This window comes from Alosa sapidissima, chromosome 12 (genome assembly GCF_018492685.1).
Source record: "Alosa sapidissima isolate fAloSap1 chromosome 12, fAloSap1.pri, whole genome shotgun sequence".
In the NCBI taxonomy this organism is placed as follows: Eukaryota; Metazoa; Chordata; class Actinopteri; order Clupeiformes; family Clupeidae; genus Alosa; species Alosa sapidissima.
The window spans coordinates 22,868,717-22,886,866 of NC_055968.1; the positions used below are offsets into that span (position 1 = coordinate 22,868,717).

General features: G+C 41.3%; 3 protein-coding genes and 1 long non-coding RNA gene across 10 annotated transcripts in view; 3 read left to right on the forward strand and 1 right to left on the reverse strand.

Annotated features, from left to right (window-relative positions):
- il12rb2 (interleukin 12 receptor, beta 2a) overlaps positions 1–8,236 on the forward strand; it is a 13,918-nt gene extending 5,682 nt beyond the window's left edge. For 2 of the 4 annotated variants that reach the window (XM_042057678.1, XM_042057677.1), the window contains exons 7-16: positions 1,936–2,080; positions 2,759–2,823; positions 4,066–4,276; positions 4,507–4,698; positions 4,975–5,070; positions 5,395–5,553; positions 5,748–5,891; positions 6,731–6,836; positions 7,110–7,194; positions 7,300–8,236. In XM_042057678.1, coding sequence (XP_041913612.1) covers positions 1,936–2,080; positions 2,759–2,823; positions 4,066–4,276; positions 4,507–4,698; positions 4,975–5,070; positions 5,395–5,553; positions 5,748–5,891; positions 6,731–6,836; positions 7,110–7,194; positions 7,300–7,764 — 1,668 coding nt within the window. In that variant the 3' untranslated portion in view covers positions 7,765–8,236. The remainder of the gene's footprint in view (positions 1–1,935; positions 2,081–2,758; positions 2,824–4,065; positions 4,277–4,506; positions 4,699–4,974; positions 5,071–5,394; positions 5,554–5,747; positions 5,892–6,730; positions 6,837–7,109; positions 7,195–7,299) is intronic. The other 2 variants (XM_042057680.1, XM_042057679.1) reach the window with 2 other exon arrangements.
- Positions 1–9,416, reverse strand: part of LOC121678313 — a 16,774-nt gene extending 7,358 nt beyond the window's left edge. Inside the window, exons 1-3 of one of the 2 annotated variants that reach the window (XR_006021204.1) lie at positions 8,927–9,416; positions 7,324–7,672; positions 6,743–6,825 (exon numbers count right to left, since the gene is read on the reverse strand). This is a non-coding gene — a long non-coding RNA (uncharacterized LOC121678313). Of the gene's footprint in view, positions 1–6,742; positions 6,826–6,999; positions 7,673–8,926 lie in introns of both variants that reach the window. The other variant, XR_006021205.1, reaches the window with a different exon arrangement.
- Positions 9,417–9,556: 140 nt separating this feature from the next.
- LOC121678305 lies at positions 9,557–13,582 on the forward strand. 2 transcript variants are annotated; one of them, XM_042057745.1, is made up of 4 exons: positions 9,557–9,662; positions 11,611–12,216; positions 12,482–12,601; positions 12,742–13,582. In XM_042057745.1, the coding sequence occupies exons 2-4, from the start codon at positions 11,786–11,788 to the stop codon at positions 12,944–12,946; spliced, it is 756 nt and encodes a 251-aa protein (XP_041913679.1). In that variant the 5' UTR covers positions 9,557–9,662; positions 11,611–11,785; the 3' UTR covers positions 12,947–13,582. The 2 variants fall into 2 exon arrangements, with proteins under 2 accessions (XP_041913679.1, XP_041913681.1); XM_042057747.1 differs by having other exon boundaries at positions 9,571–9,662; positions 11,615–12,216.
- A 935-nt stretch (positions 13,583–14,517) lies between these two features.
- Positions 14,518–17,893, forward strand: LOC121678306. 2 transcript variants are annotated; one of them, XM_042057748.1, is made up of 4 exons: positions 14,518–14,608; positions 16,557–17,162; positions 17,428–17,547; positions 17,688–17,893. In XM_042057748.1, exons 2-4 carry the CDS (start codon positions 16,732–16,734, stop codon positions 17,890–17,892), a joined length of 756 nt encoding a protein of 251 aa, XP_041913682.1. In that variant the 5' UTR covers positions 14,518–14,608; positions 16,557–16,731; the 3' UTR covers position 17,893. The 2 variants fall into 2 exon arrangements, with proteins under 2 accessions (XP_041913682.1, XP_041913683.1); XM_042057749.1 differs by having other exon boundaries at positions 14,543–14,608; positions 16,561–17,162.
- The last annotated feature ends 257 nt before the right edge of the window (positions 17,894–18,150 follow it).

Here is an 18,150-nt window from a genome sequence, read left to right on the forward strand (position 1 = left end):
AACATGGTTAACGTAAACGTTTCTTCAGTTAGGAGCAGGACTGTTTTTTTTATTTTGCATTCATTTTCATTGGCAAAAGCTAGCCTACTGTATGCATGAGAGAACCTAGATTTGAGGGAGCTGCAGCTGTTAGCATCAGCAGGTCATATTAACACAGCAGGGCACACTAGCCCAGTGATGGCTAGCCCAGTGATGAAGGATCGTGTAAAATCCCCATCCCCAGAAAGTTTCAAACCAAGCTTGCGCTGATGATGCATGATCACTGATCAAATTGCTATTTTCTGACACAATGCACACCATTTCCAGGTGCTCACCTGTCTGAATCTCAAGCTCTTTAGCCTAGCATCTGCTGTTCACAGCACGGTGAATGACAAACGATGACAAAATGCTGTTCATGTTTATGAGTTCATATCCTGGTTATTTATCGAAGGACTTACATGTCACGTTTTATATTTTATTATGATCACTCGCATTACCATGGGGTTACTAAATAGGTAGGTCTAATGCTACGGTTAACTTAGAATGCCCACCATTACACTAGAGATGTTAAAAAAAACTTTTAAACTTGTTTTATTCTGCCGCGACGATAGGCTAGGCTTGGCTAGGTAATTCGCTCATTAGCTCAGATCAGTGACTACCAGAGGAAACGCGGGGTAGAAAGCTCAAACAAGTAATGTTAGACTAACTGTGTTACAATTTCTCGTTGCAATCAAAATTTCACAGGAGCTCCATGCGCTTTTGTAGGCTACACGCAGTCTCAAAAACACTGTTTACAGCTTTTCGAGTCACTGTACGAGGTCATTTATTTTATATAGCGATAATTTAGATACACTTATGGGGTGGGTGCAATAGCGTTTTCTAAAGAATCTCTTCTTTTGTACAGAAATTAATATTAAGTGACACATACGTAAAAGGACCGAAAAAAACGTCACCTTATATAGCAGGCTAAGATATAAGGTCTGGAATTTAATTTAATATTGTTGTAATGGTAGGATAACTACATAGTTTACACAATAATTACACTGTGTTATAAATATTGTATATCAATGCATTTATTGACTGTCAATTAACCAAAATCGTGGCTCTGTCTATCATTGAACAGTAGCCTATTTAATGCATTCTAATCCATTGTCAATCACTTCCGGGAACTATTTGAAGTTTACATGAACCACGTGACCTTAACGAATTTTGAACACCCATTGTCGCAACTCTACCTTTATATGGCTCTGGTTACAGCTATTGAACAATCTCAATAGAATTTTCGTGACGGTAAATTCAATGCAGTATCCCTTAACGTTTTTTTCTTAACTAAAGAAACAATTTAAGGTATTCTGTGCAACACCCTTAAATAAACCCCTTACCTAAGGATAAATTAAACCTTAAGGGTCATACTTCAGGGGAAAAACTTAAGGTGTTTTGTGTTTACCCTCACTATGCCTCCCTCGCAGTCGCACCATGCGTGCGTGTGAAAAAAGTCCTGTCCTGTCGCGCTGCGCAGCGTTCCAAACGTTGTGTAATCAAATACACCGGTATGGCGGTATATTAAAAATTAATATCATAACGAAAATATACACCGGTTTACGGTGTGAACCGGTATACCGCCCACCACTAATGAGCTGATTTGCTTGCTTACGCAGAGTGGCGAGCAGCATCAACATGAAGTTGACTCAGGGTGCGCAGGCGGGCCCACAAAACCCTCACAGAAATTACTCAAACTGTACACCACAAGACCTCCTTGGTGAATCAGACTGAGAGGGAGAAATGTCACAGAATGGGGATTTTGTTAAATGACCTTTTTTCTCAAACAAGCTTTGGGTGACATCACTGCACATCCGGAGGCTCTTTCCTGTTTGTGTGTGTTCATATGCTTTTTCATCAATGAAAATATTAGAGTGAGCAGCTGTGGTCTGATGATCGGTGTAAATCTCTCTCCAGCGCACAGAGTCAAACCACAACTGGAACATCTCTATCTCGTTGGAGCCCTTCGTGTTTTACCATTTCCGTGTCAAATTGAAGTTAAGACCACACATGGGTTTGTGGAGCCAGTGGAGCAGTTTCAACCAGCGGACTGAGGAAGAAGGTGATTCTTCTCATGACAATGTTTTAACAGTTCCTGTACAACTGAACAGAAGAGTCAATGCTTTATTAGCACTTGCATTTCACAGAGACAGATGCATATATGTACAGAATGTGCTTGATTTAATCTCTGATAATTACCCCAAAACTATAATCACCCATTGTAGATGATTTTGCAATTAGCTGACTACTGCACGGTGCAATAGCACGTAGCAAAAAGTAATAGGCCATCTATTGTTATGTAATTAAATCTGAACTTGGTGATGTGGTAAGAAATATAAAAATAGTCATGGCTGGTCAGGAATTTAAACCTGCATTGTGTAGTTACAGATATGCTTTGCATTTGTATGAATTGTTTTTGCATTTTGCCTAATGCAAAGAAATAAGTTAAATTTGTCAGGTTTAGCAATAGCCTGATATAAATATCTACATGATTTACACACACATCTGATTGCATGGAAAAACTTTTTTGGAAAATTACTCTTTGCTGACACACGTCCTGAGAAAAAAATCTGTGAACACAGAGTTGATGCTAATCAGTGTGAAGACCTAGAACAGTCATAGCACACTATGCACAGTTTTTACAATATATGATGTTTAACATAAATATACCCTTCAAGAAATCTTACCCAGGCTTAGTGAAGACATGGATTTCTTAACAGCATGTATGTCTTTTTTTCAGCACCAATTAAAAAGCTGGATATTTGGTACATTAAAGAATCACCCTGGATAATCTTACTTTGGAAGGTATAAGTCATTACCAAGAACATTTAGAAAAAATATGTATTTAAAAGAAACCATCATTTTAGGAAGATATGTAAATATACTGCAGTCTTCGAAAAAAGACCTGTGCCACAATATCCACCATTACTTGGGCAGAACAGCAAAACTGCCCAGGTAGCTGTTCAACAACAGTCAAATTATAGATGCTTTCTCTTTGTGACTTACACATCTACTATTTATATATGTGTGGGTGTGAAGATTTTCCAAGAAATCCAGTGTGCTGGGGTCAAGGTAAGGTGCAGGGAGTTGATTAGTTTCACAAAAATAAATACATACATACATAAATAAATACATATTTGCATGTAAAAAAAGAGCTCTCAGAGCTTTTACGCATTTATTTGGGTATCTGGGATAGCTGCCAATGCAAAAACAACAAAATCACAAAACCCAGTTGTTCGTTTATGAGCTGCCTAGGGTTGGAAACATGATTCAGTGACACAAGAATAAGTCGTTTAGAACTCTTCCCTTCATGATGTCAAGAAAGGAAGGTTGTTGAATAAAAGCACCTAAATTTTATCTATCTAGACCAAATCTCCACTCATAACTGAAGAATGAAAGTGTGAGAGGTTGTTTTTTTTTTCTCATAAGCTGAAAATGGGTTGGGTGTTTTTTTTTTTGTTTTTTTTAGCAAAGTCATTGTGCTATATGTTGGCTCTGGACAGGGCTCTTCAGACAGAGTTGAAAATGGTGTTGTGGTGCTTCTTCCTTTTGGTACAGTGAAGGACACACACACAGAGAAAGACAGACAGACAGATGAAGCATGGTGGCCCAAATGTGCTGGGGCTGGTAGTGCAGGCACAGACATCCCCAAAGCCACTTGCTACCTGCGGCTCTTGAAGTGTGAATTGAAGTGTGAACCCAGAATGTGATCTGACGTGTTAGTTTGAAACCAGATGTCCGACATCTCAGAAGTTTCAGTTTACAATAAATACCAAATTTACAAGTCACAGAGAGGAAACGTCTATAACTTGATCCTTGTTGTTCTGCCCACAATGATGGAGAGTAACATGGCACTCAGGTTCTATGGTAGATTTAATTACGCCGCTTAACCTACAGGTGTTATTTTTGTTGAAGTATTGAGCTCATGATTCACTTGAAGTTATTATTTCAATGATTACAATTTGCATACATTATTAGATGTTACATGGTATCTTGTTCTCAGGTGTGTATGAAATACTGTGAGTAGTCTATTTGTCTTGATCCCAGGAACTGAATCAGACAGAAGCCAGGGGAAGAATCCTTGGATACACAGTATTAGTTAAGAACACTACGACAAAGAAGACCACATCCTGGAACGTAACAAACACATTCACAAATGTTACTGATCAGCTGTGCTCTCATTGTGTCATCACTGTCTCAGCCTTCAACTCCAGAGGCTATTCTCCACCTGCTAATATAGCCATACTAGGTGAAAAAGGTAGGCTTTCAGCAAACCCTTATATTCATTCTTTAAGTGTACTTTTTGTGTCATGGAGTGTACTGTTCAGTGGTTTGGATGTGGCCCTTTCCCATGTATAGTGGCCGTTATGTGGTCCTATGGTGGCCTTGTTTAAAATCTATTAGCAATAAATCCATTAAATAAATAAATCCAATAAATCTATTAGCAATATTCAGTGAATGAGTGTTTTCCTTGGCTCCTTTTCTCAGCACAACTTCCTCAGAAAGTGTCCCATGTATCTCAGAGTGATGGCAGCATTGCCATCTCCTGGCAGAAGCCTGCCACTGCAGCAGTGGGGGCAGTGACTAGCTACCTTGTGGAGTGGTGCCCTGCTGGCAGATTGTTTAAGGAACTCAAGTGGCAAAGACTGAACAGAGAGCAACTGAGTATCATCATCACAGGTCAGTGTGCAAACTCACTAATTTGATGTCAGAATAAGGATTTGCTTTTTTCCTTACATTTACAGTATATTAATGAGCAGCCTCTTACAACTCACTTGTTGAGGATTGGAACAATATTACCTCTGTAATGTTTGTAAATTACGTACATTTCCAACTTATGACAGTTTAACAGTTGTCTAAACTGAATAATAAAAGCAAATAGAAGTAAGTTTAACCTTTTCTATTCAGTTTCTCCAGTTGCCTCACCCCTATCTGTTACTGTTCTCTTGTATAAAGGTCTTCAGCCACATGAGTGTTATAAAGTCAGAGTTTACGCTCTATTCAAAGACGGAAGAGGAAAGGCAGAATTTGACATTTCTCCTCAGCCTAAGGGTAAGTCTAAATGGAAAACATATCTGCAGAAATCTTTCAAGCTAGATTCATCCTTTAATTGGGCGGTGGTAGTGTAGTGGTTAAGGAGCTGGGCTAGCGTGCAGTAGCCTGAAAGTTGTCGGTTCAATTCCCGGCTTCCACCGTTGTCCCCTTGAGCAACCCCAAGTTGCTCCGGGGACAATGTGATCCCTTGTAATATAGCTGACATATTAAGTCACTTTGGTCAAGAAGTGTCTGCTAAATGTAATGTAATTGTGGTGTGTTACCAAAGAACCATATGAATTTATATACAACTGCTCTATATTGAAAATACCAATTTTGCAGTTCCGGAGAAAGGTCCTGATCTTAATCGTATTCAGTCACTGGTCACAGTTGACAACACCATGCTGGTGACATGGATGCCAATCCCAAGACAACAGTTGAGGGGTTGCCTCACTAAGTACACCATCTATGTTCAAGGACCAAGGACCAAAGTCCCATATGGTAAACACTAAACACTTTCAACAGCAATGATCAAAGATGCCCTAATTCCTCACTGGTAAAACACTGCGATCCTGACTAATTTTACATTGAAATGAAGTGTACTTCAGTAAACTGCTTGAGTACAAAATGTAGAATATAGGGAGTCTTGTAGTATTTTATAGGCTCCGCTGAAACTATGCCCTTATCTCTTCTAGATGTGTCGACAGAGCTCATGTCTAGAAACTTCAGCGTCTCTGGTCTCACAGATGGTCAGCAGTACAGAGTATTTATGACTGCTTGGACCGAAGCTGGAGAGAGTCCACCTGGAGACCCCCACTCCTTCACCGTTAAACACCAACGTAAGTTGCCTAATGGAAAGTTAATTGTTTTTGTGCATTGTGGTTATGCAGTGACAGAAGCACTGCTACTTGGGCGGAGTGATTTGCACAAAGCACCTGAAAAGCCCTGTTGTTACTTCTGCAAATCCATGTGCAAAATTTTAAGCAGCAGTGCTTCGCCTGAATGAGAATATAGTTCCAAGTAAGCATATGCTTAGAAAATCGCTGAGTCTCTTACATTGCTATTTGTACACATTGTAATAATTATACTAGTCACATGTAAATAGGTAAGTGTTGGAGTTATATTGTCCCTTTTGGGAGCTATAAGCTGAACTAGTTAGTTCCAACCACCTCAGTGAGCTATGCTAAGGTAGACTAACAGTGCGTCAGACTGAGTTTCTGCACTCACAGAGATGAGGGTATATCGTTGGCACGGATATCATCTTCTCTAACTCTGGAGGAGATGACAAATAAGCTAATGTGTTGGTAAAAATGTTGAAGTGTTCCTTTATATAGCATTGGTTGTTGATTGACCACTGTGGGAAATACCCTACAGCACAAAGAATTTAACCATTAAAGATAAATTAAATACAGGGTTTACATGATTTACAAATGCAGTTTTTATTCTCATTTTACACTGCTTCCCAACTTTTTTGCAATTGCGGTACTATCTATGCCTAAATCACCTGAGCTAATGCTCCACTCTGCAAACTTAACTTACTGTATGTATCCGAGCTGTGAATGTAAGCTGTGAATGTAACTGGAATAAGTAAAAGTACATAATGAACTTAATTCCCAGAGATCTTCAACCTTCTATCATTGTCTTGTCCTTAATTGAACCACTCTATTCGTGATTTCAGAGAAAACTTCACCTCTGGTCTTTGGGATCCTGGTAGCCAGCTGCAGTGTTGTGCCTTTTCTTGTGGTTCTCATGTGCCTGTGTCATATCTTCTCACTTCACCAAAGGTAAAGAGGACAAGATAATAACATTAATTCATCAAAGAGCACTTTCTTATACAAGCCTAAATATTGAGCGTTTAGCTTATAGTCAACAAAACTTCAAACATGTTCTTGAGAAAAGTCAGAGAACAGAGAAGAGAACATACAGATATCAGGTCCTTAGTGTTACCTTGCAGTGGTCTAAAAATGAAAAAAGAATTTGGCTGTATTTCTACTCTCCAACTCTGTGACTGGGTTATGACACTGATATCCGATTTGTTGTGGCCTCTCTCACTCTAGATTTCTAAGATGCTGTCACCTCCTTCCGGACATGGTTCCAGATCCAGCCAACAGTAAATGGGCCAAAGAGTGTTCAGGTGAAAAGGTAGGCATACCATTTATCTCATGTGTCAGTTACATTTTGTTCTTTATACCATCATACCATTATCTTACATCAACCCCCTCCACCACCACCACCATTTCTCCACAGGGTGAGATGACTTTGAAACTGTACCTGAGTGACTCTAGTGTGAGCGAGGATGAACCGGACACAGTGGAGGTGCAGGAGATGCCCAGCGAGAGCTCGATTCCCGGTGCACTGATGGGCCTTGACAGCACCAGCAGCAGTCTGCAGCAGGGACAGGATGTGTGCCTCTCCTTCAGCCTCAAGTCCCCTAGTGCCTACCTGAAGAGCTTCTCGCACGAGTCTTATCAGACCCAAGAGTCTCAGAACACAGAGGTGACTGTGGACTACATCTCCTCACAAGGGATGATGAGTGGCGAGAGAGATGGAGAGCAGCAGCAAGAGGAAGAGGACGTGTGTACGGATGGACCAAGGTTCCTTCCCTGTCCGCTCTTTGACCCTAAGGTTTCCATAGGGGGCAAGCTTACTTTGGACTCTGTGAAAATTGACTGTAGCAATTTCTTGGATGAACCATGTTTTATGCATTGCTGAAAACATGACATCTAGGAATTACTCAAATAGCCTTAACAAACTTTATGCCAGTGTCAAGCAAGAAAGCTACAATACCGATGGACAATTGAAATTGTTGCCAATTTCCCTTGGACAAGCCAATGACTTGAAGCTTTCTACATGCAGGATTCAAACATTTTCACAACCAATTATGTTACATTGGTTGCATTGTGTGGACAAAGCATGTCTGAAGGCCTGTATACATCAATCTCTGTAACGTTCATTATTTTAGCTTCTGTCGATACCATGATAATGTTTCTCATATCTACAGTAGTTTACCTGGTCATGTAAATTTTGATAACTATGTTGATGCCTATATGAAAACATAAAATCGCAGAATCTAAAACGAATCAGCCACTGTCTGCAAAGATAGATTTTGCACAACATATCTTCTACTTAGTAAAAGAAAACGTGTGAATAATTTGATAGTGAGTAAACAGGCAATGTCCCATTATTTTGGGGTGCTAATTGTAATTATTTTGTGTCTTAACATTGTTACATTGTCCCAGCAACTCAGGATTAAGTGCCTTGCTCAAGGGCACAATGGTGGAAGCCAGGAATTCAACCCACAACTTTTCTGGCACAAGGCACTTGTTACACTGGTCCAGAAAAAAACCCTGCTCCAACAGCAGTTCTCCCCATATGTGCTAGAATCATTCGTGGCCAATTATCCATCCACTTCGAGTACACCATGTGAATCTGCCACAAATATAGGCTAACTAAAATAGATGTTAGAAAAATATCAATGGAGTAAAAAGAATCATCTTTTCAAAAATAAGATGAAACACGAAGGTTAGGAAAGAAGAGAGGCCATGATAATATACAACCTAAACTAAGTATTTAATGGGCTATAAAAGTTCTGTATTTAAGCAGAGTGAAAACATTTGGGGGACGTTTCACTGGAGAGAACAGCCCTAATTTACAATTCATGAAATATAAGCTTCATTTCAGAAAGCCTCTCCATATAAACAAGTTACACTTAGCCGACGGGATGCGGAGGCTCCGAGTTAGGTCTGTCTGGCCAGTTAGGAAGGCGCATACAGCTCGCTCGTGTGTGGTGAACGCTAGATACTAGGCTACAGCAAGACAGGCGTTTCACGGGTCCAATTTGCTTTAACTACTGGACGGAAAAAGACACAATTACCTGCTCCAACTGTAGTTCTCGCCTTATGAAATAGGGTCACTGGTGGACAATGATCCATACATGTCCAGAAATATAACACTAACGACTGAAAGCGCGGCGCTCCCCCCAGCGACGGAGACGCGAATGAGCACTTCTCCTTGGCGCACGGCTTGTATATAGGCCTGATACGTAATAGGAGACGCACGTCAATCGAATGCTGCGTCTAAATTGACAAGACATTATGCAGTAGCAACTGTTGTCAAGCAAACCTCCATGAAGTACACTGATATCAGCTTATCAAATATCAATTCACACTGCGCGCAAAACCGGGAACTTTGTTTTTTTCAAACGGAGGAAGCAAAAAGTCAAGGGGGTAGAAAAAGCGCTGGGCGACCAAATGTGTGAAGGAAGGTAGGGAGCAGGCACGCACAGTCAGACGGCCTAAAAAAAAAATCAGTTGCACTGGCTGAAGGTGAGAAAAGCTTACGGCACCTGGTATTCCCAGGCGAATTCTCTCCCAAGTCCCTAAAGCCTGCTCAACGGACCAATGGTTGAGCCCTGTTGTGCAAAGTTGAGGAACGACAAGCCAATCATTGAGCCCTGTTGAGGAGAGCTGAGCAGCGATCAGCCAATCAGAGACCTCTGTTGTGGAATCGTCATTGGAGACTGAGCTGTGTTAGAAAAATTCTGGCGGCCATCTTTTGTTAATGCAGTCGGCCGTTTGACAGATTTGACAGACTAATATTTTTATTCTCAGGTAAGTTTGGTGTAATTATTTGATAAGTAATGACTGAAACTCTATGTATTTTTGGATAATTTGCCTGAATTTGCCTGAGGTTTGACATGATAATCTAGTTAGCGCCGTACTGACACTCATTTTCAGACACCAATTGGCTAGTAGCTAACTAGGCTAGCACCGCTTGTTTACATTAAAATAGCTAGGTTCGATCTCTCTCATATGCGTTGAAAATCCGATCAGACTATTGATTTTACATGTTGGGACCTTGAAGAATGTATTACTACTGTGTGGATTCGAAATGTAAAGCTGAAATATGCTTTAGATTTGTTAGAATATCGACCGTGATTAGCATGCTAGCTAAATGCATTGAAATGAATGATTGAGCTAGCTTCTACCAATCGCCAGTGTAATGATCTGACGATCTCTGGAAATACTTTTAAATCGTGATCGGACACTCTAGCTCACTTCTTAAGACCATGGATATGGTGTTACAACAGTTTGGAGTTGAAATTCGACGTGTAAGTATGCTTTAGAAGTGTAAACATGCCAACTGCGATTGGCATGAATGCATTGAAAATGAATGAAGTACCAATCGCCAGTGTAATGACCTGACGATCTCTGTAAATACATTAAAAACGTGATCGAACACTCTAGCCCACTTCTTAAGACTATGGAGATGGTGTTACAACAATGTGGAGTTGCAATTCGATGTGTAAATATGCTTTAGAAGTGTAAACATGTCAACCGCGATTTGCATGCTAACAACAAAGTGATGAATGAATGGGCTGTTTTTGCTTACTACTTTTACGAGGGCTGCAGGGTCTCTAAAATGTATTTAAGCCCTCATCTGATCATCTGGCTAGCATGTTTAGACTTTGTAGATGTTGTTACTACAGTGTGGAGTCGAAATTCGAGGTCTAAATATGCTTTGGATGTGTAAACACAACACCTGATTTTTAAGCTGTGTTAATGAGTACACCACTATCAAACTAATATGTGCAGTGATAGGCTTTTATTACATCTCACGGGATGTGTGTGTAAATACTGTCATCCAGTTTAAATAAATAACATGGCTCTCTTGCTTTGACCTTATTTATATGATGACTACTAACTGCAAATGAGCCATGTTTAAAAGTTTTGTTACAGTCACTTGTTGGAAAGTTAAATGAACAGTCATCACTTAACTAAGACTAAGAAGAGAGAACACATCACCCCTGTGTTGGCTGAACTGCACTGGCTCCCTATTTCCTATAGAATTGATTTTAAGGTTATGTTAATTACTTACAAAGCTCTGAATGGCATAGCACCTTCATATATCTCTGAGCTTTTAATATCTTATCAACCACAAAGGAAACTTAGATCATCCAATTCTAATCTTTTAATCGTACCCAAAGTGCTCCACAAACAAAGTGGAGAAGCTGCGTTTATCCATTATGCCCCCAAACTATGGAACACCCTGCCTCTGTACATCAAGCAGGCGAGTTCAGTAAATATTTTTAAAAAAGATCTGAAAACATACCTGTACAGGAAAGCCTTTAGTTAACTCATCTTATCCTGTAGACTACATTTTCAGATTATTCTACATCTGCTACTATTGGAGGGCGCAGCCAGCCAGAAGCAGATGGGCTCCCCCTATTAAGTCAGGTTCTGCTCAAGGTTTCTTCCTGGAATATGGGAGTTTTTCCTTGCCACAGTTGCCATATGGCGTGCTTGTGGGGGGTAAGAGGGTTAAGGCTGCCAGTCTTATCACGTCATTTTCTATATTTTTGATATGTTGCTGAGCATATCATAAACAGCAAAGAAAAGTGATTGATAATGACTGACTGACTACTATTGTGTTACATGCTTCAAATGTAAAGCACTTTGAGCTGCATTCTGTGTATGAAAGGTGCTATACAAATAAAGCTTTATTATTATTATTATTATTATTATCACTGATCCCTATTACCTGTGTTTACATTACCAGAAAGAATGGAGAGCCATGATTCAGGTAAACTGCTGCTGCTCTCCACGACCACGACCGGTCCGGCGCCAACTTCGTCAAGAAGTACGAGTCCAGGTGGGGCTACACCCTCTTTGGTCGTTGCCTCGGAGCCGACACGCCAGAGACCAGCGCAGCCCAGAAGACCAAGTTTGGCTGGATGAGGTACCCCCAAGCAGCGCAGGTGACCGAGGAGAGCCGTCTTCTGTACCTCCTGATTAAGATGCTGCAGCACCATCCCACCTGCAGCAAATTCCACTTGTCTCCCAGCAAGCTGACCTCATCCATCAAAGGCCAGTACAAGAGGGTGGCCGACAGAGTGAGGGACGACCCGGTCGTGGGCAGCCTCGCCATCCCGCTGCCCAACATAAACGTCAAGTCCATCAGCAACTTTTTCAGGAGGGAGGAGAAGATGGCCAACTTCAGGGCAACGGTCAGGCCAAGAGTGAAGACTCATCGGAATGTTCTGTCAGGCCAACCAATGCCTGATGCCCCTGCTCTGCCGTCGTCACTGCCACCACCAGATAGACCTCAGGTGCAGTACCAGGAGCCTCACCATGTCGCTGGCAAAAGGCGTGGGGAAAAGCGGAGGTAAGCTCTTCGCTCACTTTATCCATTTATTTTTTTGTGTAGAGTAAAATGTTAATGCACACCCATACTTATAAGGTTCTCACCACTAAAGAGTCTCATTTATTATAAAAGATTTTATCAGATTTGTATTGCTATTAAGTTTTTTATATATATATTTTCCCAATGAGCACACAGCACACTGGGAGCTGTACTGTATGACACTGTATTATTGTATATGATACTCACAGTATTGTGCTTGTGTGTTTTTTTTCTTTTATATTTACAGGTTGGACTTTGAAGACCCACAGCCAGACTGTCAACCAGGGCCTTCAAACCGCTGTATCCAGCCCAAGCCTGCCACTGCATCCTACGTGCCATCTGCCGTGGCAAAAGCACCTGTCCTCCTGTATTGCTATTAAGTTTTTTATATATATATTTTCCCAATGAGCACACAGCACACTGGGAGCTGTACTGTATGACACTGTATTATTGTATATGATACTCACAGTATTGTGCTTGTGTGTTTTTTTTCTTTTATATTTACAGGTTGGACTTTGAAGACCCACAGCCAGACTGTCAACCAGGGCCTTCAAACCGCTGTATCCAGCCCAAGCCTGCCACTGCATCCTACGTGCCATCTGCCGTGGCAAAAGCACCTGTCCTCCTGGTGCTGCCAACCCAACCACAGGCTCCATCAGTGAGGTTGCTGCCATCTGCCAACCCAGTCTTCCTCCCTGTCCTCCCACAGTGAAACCTGTTATGCCCAACAAGTCCAATAAGCCATGTGGGGCTTGCAAGGTGCCGCAGTGTGGGGGGCAGCGGAAGAAATACACCCCTTCCAAAGACAAGGTGGCTGGAAGCAGCCAGAAAATCTTCACCTTTTGTCCCTCCACCAATATGTCCACCACACCTGGCTTCGAAGGTGTAACATACACCAGCTATGAACACTTTAAAACTGTGGTGGATGGGGAACTGGAGAAGAGGAGAACCACCCTCTAAACCTGTTGTGGGTTGCAATGACTGTCACACACACTGACACACACACACACACACACACTGACAGACACATACACGCTGACACACACACACACACACACACACACTGAGACACACACACACAATGATGTAAATAATGTGAAATTGTTTAAAAACGTTTTAAATGTTTATAATGTATATTTATTTAACTTATTTGTGTGTTGTTTTTTACATACATGTTTTAGTGTAATTCATGTGTTTCATACAAAATGTTCATTCATGTTTCATTCATACATATCTGTTACTACCTGAAATTACCTTTTGCATCAAGCATTTGGGATTCGTCACGTCATGTTTGATTTCACGTTTCATTCCTGTGGTGTCAATAAAATATTTTCATTGCATTTGAAAATGGCTCTGCTTGTTACCTGGTGTTAACATAATAATTCAATTTTTAAGTGTTTCATACTCGCTGTATATAAAAGGGTAATTTTTCATTCATGTGTTGCGATAGCTTAATCAAAGAATACTTACCAGTTATAAACTGCTTTACATACTAAAAAAATCCACTTGGATAACTTTTATAACATGTACCTATGTTGGAGTGCAATGCTTACCTTAAATTAAAACTTTACCTGAAATTAAGGGTCCAAAAAGATAAATAAGAATACTTACCTGTATTATACTTCCCTGAAACTAACTGGAGTGCAATGCTTACCTGAAATTAAAACTTTACCTGAAATCAAGGGTCCAAAAAGATGAATAAGAATACTTACCCGTATTATACTTCCCTGAAACTAACTGGGGTGCGATACTTACCTGAAATTAAAAGTTTACCTGAAATCAAGGGTCCAAAAAGATGAAGAATACTTACTTGTATTATACTTCCCTGAAACTAACTGCATTTCAGCAAAGGGGTTTGCACCTTTAAACTACAATTATTCACTCAAGCAGTTTAAGGATAATTATACAATAAAAATTATACATCTTTCACAGAGATTTCAATCTATGAGTTTCAAATAGCTGAACTGGGGCTCCAACCTGTGATCTTATGAATGGGAAACAAGTGCTTTACCCACTCGTCCACCGCATCTTGCAGTACCAGGATCGTCCAGCAGGTGGCCCAGGATTGTGCTCATCCCAGGATCGAGGATAGGGACTTGGGGGGGTCATGGCCCATTCCCAGGCGAATTCTCTCCCAAGTCCCTAAAGCCTGCTCAACGGACCAATGGTTGAGCCCTGTTGTGCAAAGTTGAGGAACGACAAGCCAATCATTGAGCCCTGTTGAGGAGAGCTGAGCAGCGATCAGCCAATCAGAGACCTCTGTTGTGGAATCGTCATTGGAGACTGAGCTGTGTTAGAAAAATTCTGGCGGCCATCTTTTGTTAATGCAGTCGGCCGTTTGACAGATTTGACAGACTAATATTTTTATTCTCAGGTAAGTTTGGTGTAATTATTTGATAAGTAATGACTGAAACTCTATGTATTTTTGGATAATTTGCCTGAATTTGCCTGAGGTTTGACATGATAATCTAGTTAGCGCCGTACTGACACTCATTTTCAGACACCAATTGGCTAGTAGCTAACTAGGCTAGCACCGCTTGTTTACATTAAAATAGCTAGGTTCGATCTCTCTCATATGCGTTGAAAATCCGATCAGACTATTGATTTTACATGTTGGGACCTTGAAGAATGTATTACTACTGTGTGGATTCGAAATGTAAAGCTGAAATATGCTTTAGATTTGTTAGAATATCGACCGTGATTAGCATGCTAGCTAAATGCATTGAAATGAATGATTGAGCTAGCTTCTACCAATCGCCAGTGTAATGATCTGACGATCTCTGGAAATACTTTTAAATCGTGATCGGACACTCTAGCTCACTTCTTAAGACCATGGATATGGTGTTACAACAGTTTGGAGTTGAAATTCGACGTGTAAGTATGCTTTAGAAGTGTAAACATGCCAACTGCGATTGGCATGAATGCATTGAAAATGAATGAAGTACCAATCGCCAGTGTAATGACCTGACGATCTCTGTAAATACATTAAAAACGTGATCGAACACTCTAGCCCACTTCTTAAGACTATGGAGATGGTGTTACAACAATGTGGAGTTGCAATTCGATGTGTAAATATGCTTTAGAAGTGTAAACATGTCAACCGCGATTTGCATGCTAACAACAAAGTGATGAATGAATGGGCTGTTTTTGCTTACTACTTTTACGAGGGCTGCAGGGTCTCTAAAATGTATTTAAGCCCTCATCTGATCATCTGGCTAGCATGTTTAGACTTTGTAGATGTTGTTACTACAGTGTGGAGTCGAAATTCGAGGTCTAAATATGCTTTGGATGTGTAAACACAACACCTGATTTTTAAGCTGTGTTAATGAGTACACCACTATCAAACTAATATGTGCAGTGATAGGCTTTTATTACATCTCACGGGATGTGTGTGTAAATACTGTCATCCAGTTTAAATAAATAACATGGCTCTCTTGCTTTGACCTTATTTATATGATGACTACTAACTGCAAATGAGCCATGTTTAAAAGTTTTGTTACAGTCACTTGTTGGAAAGTTAAATGAACAGTCATCACTTAACTAAGACTAAGAAGAGAGAACACATCACCCCTGTGTTGGCTGAACTGCACTGGCTCCCTATTTCCTATAGAATTGATTTTAAGGTTATGTTAATTACTTACAAAGCTCTGAATGGCATAGCACCTTCATATATCTCTGAGCTTTTAATATCTTATCAACCACAAAGGAAACTTAGATCATCCAATTCTAATCTTTTAATCGTACCCAAAGTGCTCCACAAACAAAGTGGAGAAGCTGCGTTTATCCATTATGCCCCCAAACTATGGAACACCCTGCCTCTGTACATCAAGCAGGCGAGTTCAGTAAATATTTTTAAAAAAGATCTGAAAACATACCTGTACAGGAAAGCCTTTAGTTAACTCATCTTATCCTGTAGACTACATTTTCAGATTATTCTACATCTGCTACTATTGGAGGGCGCAGCCAGCCAGAAGCAGATGGGCTCCCCCTATTAAGTCAGGTTCTGCTCAAGGTTTCTTCCTGGAATATGGGAGTTTTTCCTTGCCACAGTTGCCATATGGCGTGCTTGTGGGGGGTAAGAGGGTTAAGGCTGCCAGTCTTATCACGTCATTTTCTATATTTTTGATATGTTGCTGAGCATATCATAAACAGCAAAGAAAAGTGATTGATAATGACTGACTGACTACTATTGTGTTACATGCTTCAAATGTAAAGCACTTTGAGCTGCATTCTGTGTATGAAAGGTGCTATACAAATAAAGCTTTATTATTATTATTATTATTATTATCACTGATCCCTATTACCTGTGTTTACATTACCAGAAAGAATGGAGAGCCATGATTCAGGTAAACTGCTGCTGCTCTCCACGACCACGACCGGTCCGGCGCCAACTTCGTCAAGAAGTACGAGTCCAGGTGGGGCTACACCCTCTTTGGTCGTTGCCTCGGAGCCGACACGCCAGAGACCAGCGCAGCCCAGAAGACCAAGTTTGGCTGGATGAGGTACCCCCAAGCAGCGCAGGTGACCGAGGAGAGCCGTCTTCTGTACCTCCTGATTAAGATGCTGCAGCACCATCCCACCTGCAGCAAATTCCACTTGTCTCCCAGCAAGCTGACCTCATCCATCAAAGGCCAGTACAAGAGGGTGGCCGACAGAGTGAGGGACGACCCGGTCGTGGGCAGCCTCGCCATCCCGCTGCCCAACATAAACGTCAAGTCCATCAGCAACTTTTTCAGGAGGGAGGAGAAGATGGCCAACTTCAGGGCAACGGTCAGGCCAAGAGTGAAGACTCATCGGAATGTTCTGTCAGGCCAACCAATGCCTGATGCCCCTGCTCTGCCGTCGTCACTGCCACCACCAGATAGACCTCAGGTGCAGTACCAGGAGCCTCACCATGTCGCTGGCAAAAGGCGTGGGGAAAAGCGGAGGTAAGCTCTTCGCTCACTTTATCCATTTATTTTTTTGTGTAGAGTAAAATGTTAATGCACACCCATACTTATAAGGTTCTCACCACTAAAGAGTCTCATTTATTATAAAAGATTTTATCAGATTTGTATTGCTATTAAGTTTTTTATATATATATTTTCCCAATGAGCACACAGCACACTGGGAGCTGTACTGTATGACACTGTATTATTGTATATGATACTCACAGTATTGTGCTTGTGTGTTTTTTTTCTTTTATATTTACAGGTTGGACTTTGAAGACCCACAGCCAGACTGTCAACCAGGGCCTTCAAACCGCTGTATCCAGCCCAAGCCTGCCACTGCATCCTACGTGCCATCTGCCGTGGCAAAAGCACCTGTCCTCCTGTATTGCTATTAAGTTTTTTATATATATATTTTCCCAATGAGCACACAGCACACTGGGAGCTGTACTGTATGACACTGTATTATTGTATATGATACTCACAGTATTGTGCTTGTGTGTTTTTTTTCTTTTATATTTACAGGTTGGACTTTGAAGACCCACAGCCAGACTGTCAACCAGGGCCTTCAAACCGCTGTATCCAGCCCAAGCCTGCCACTGCATCCTACGTGCCATCTGCCGTGGCAAAAGCACCTGTCCTCCTGGTGCTGCCAACCCAACCACAGGCTCCATCAGTGAGGTTGCTGCCATCTGCCAACCCAGTCTTCCTCCCTGTCCTCCCACAGTGAAACCTGTTATGCCCAACAAGTCCAATAAGCCATGTGGGGCTTGCAAGGTGCCGCAGTGTGGGGGGCAGCGGAAGAAATACACCCCTTCCAAAGACAAGGTGGCTGGAAGCAGCCAGAAAATCTTCACCTTTTGTCCCTCCACCAATATGTCCACCACACCTGGCTTCGAAGGTGTAACATACACCAGCTATGAACACTTTAAAACTGTGGTGGATGGGGAACTGGAGAAGAGGAGAACCACCCTCTAAACCTGTTGTG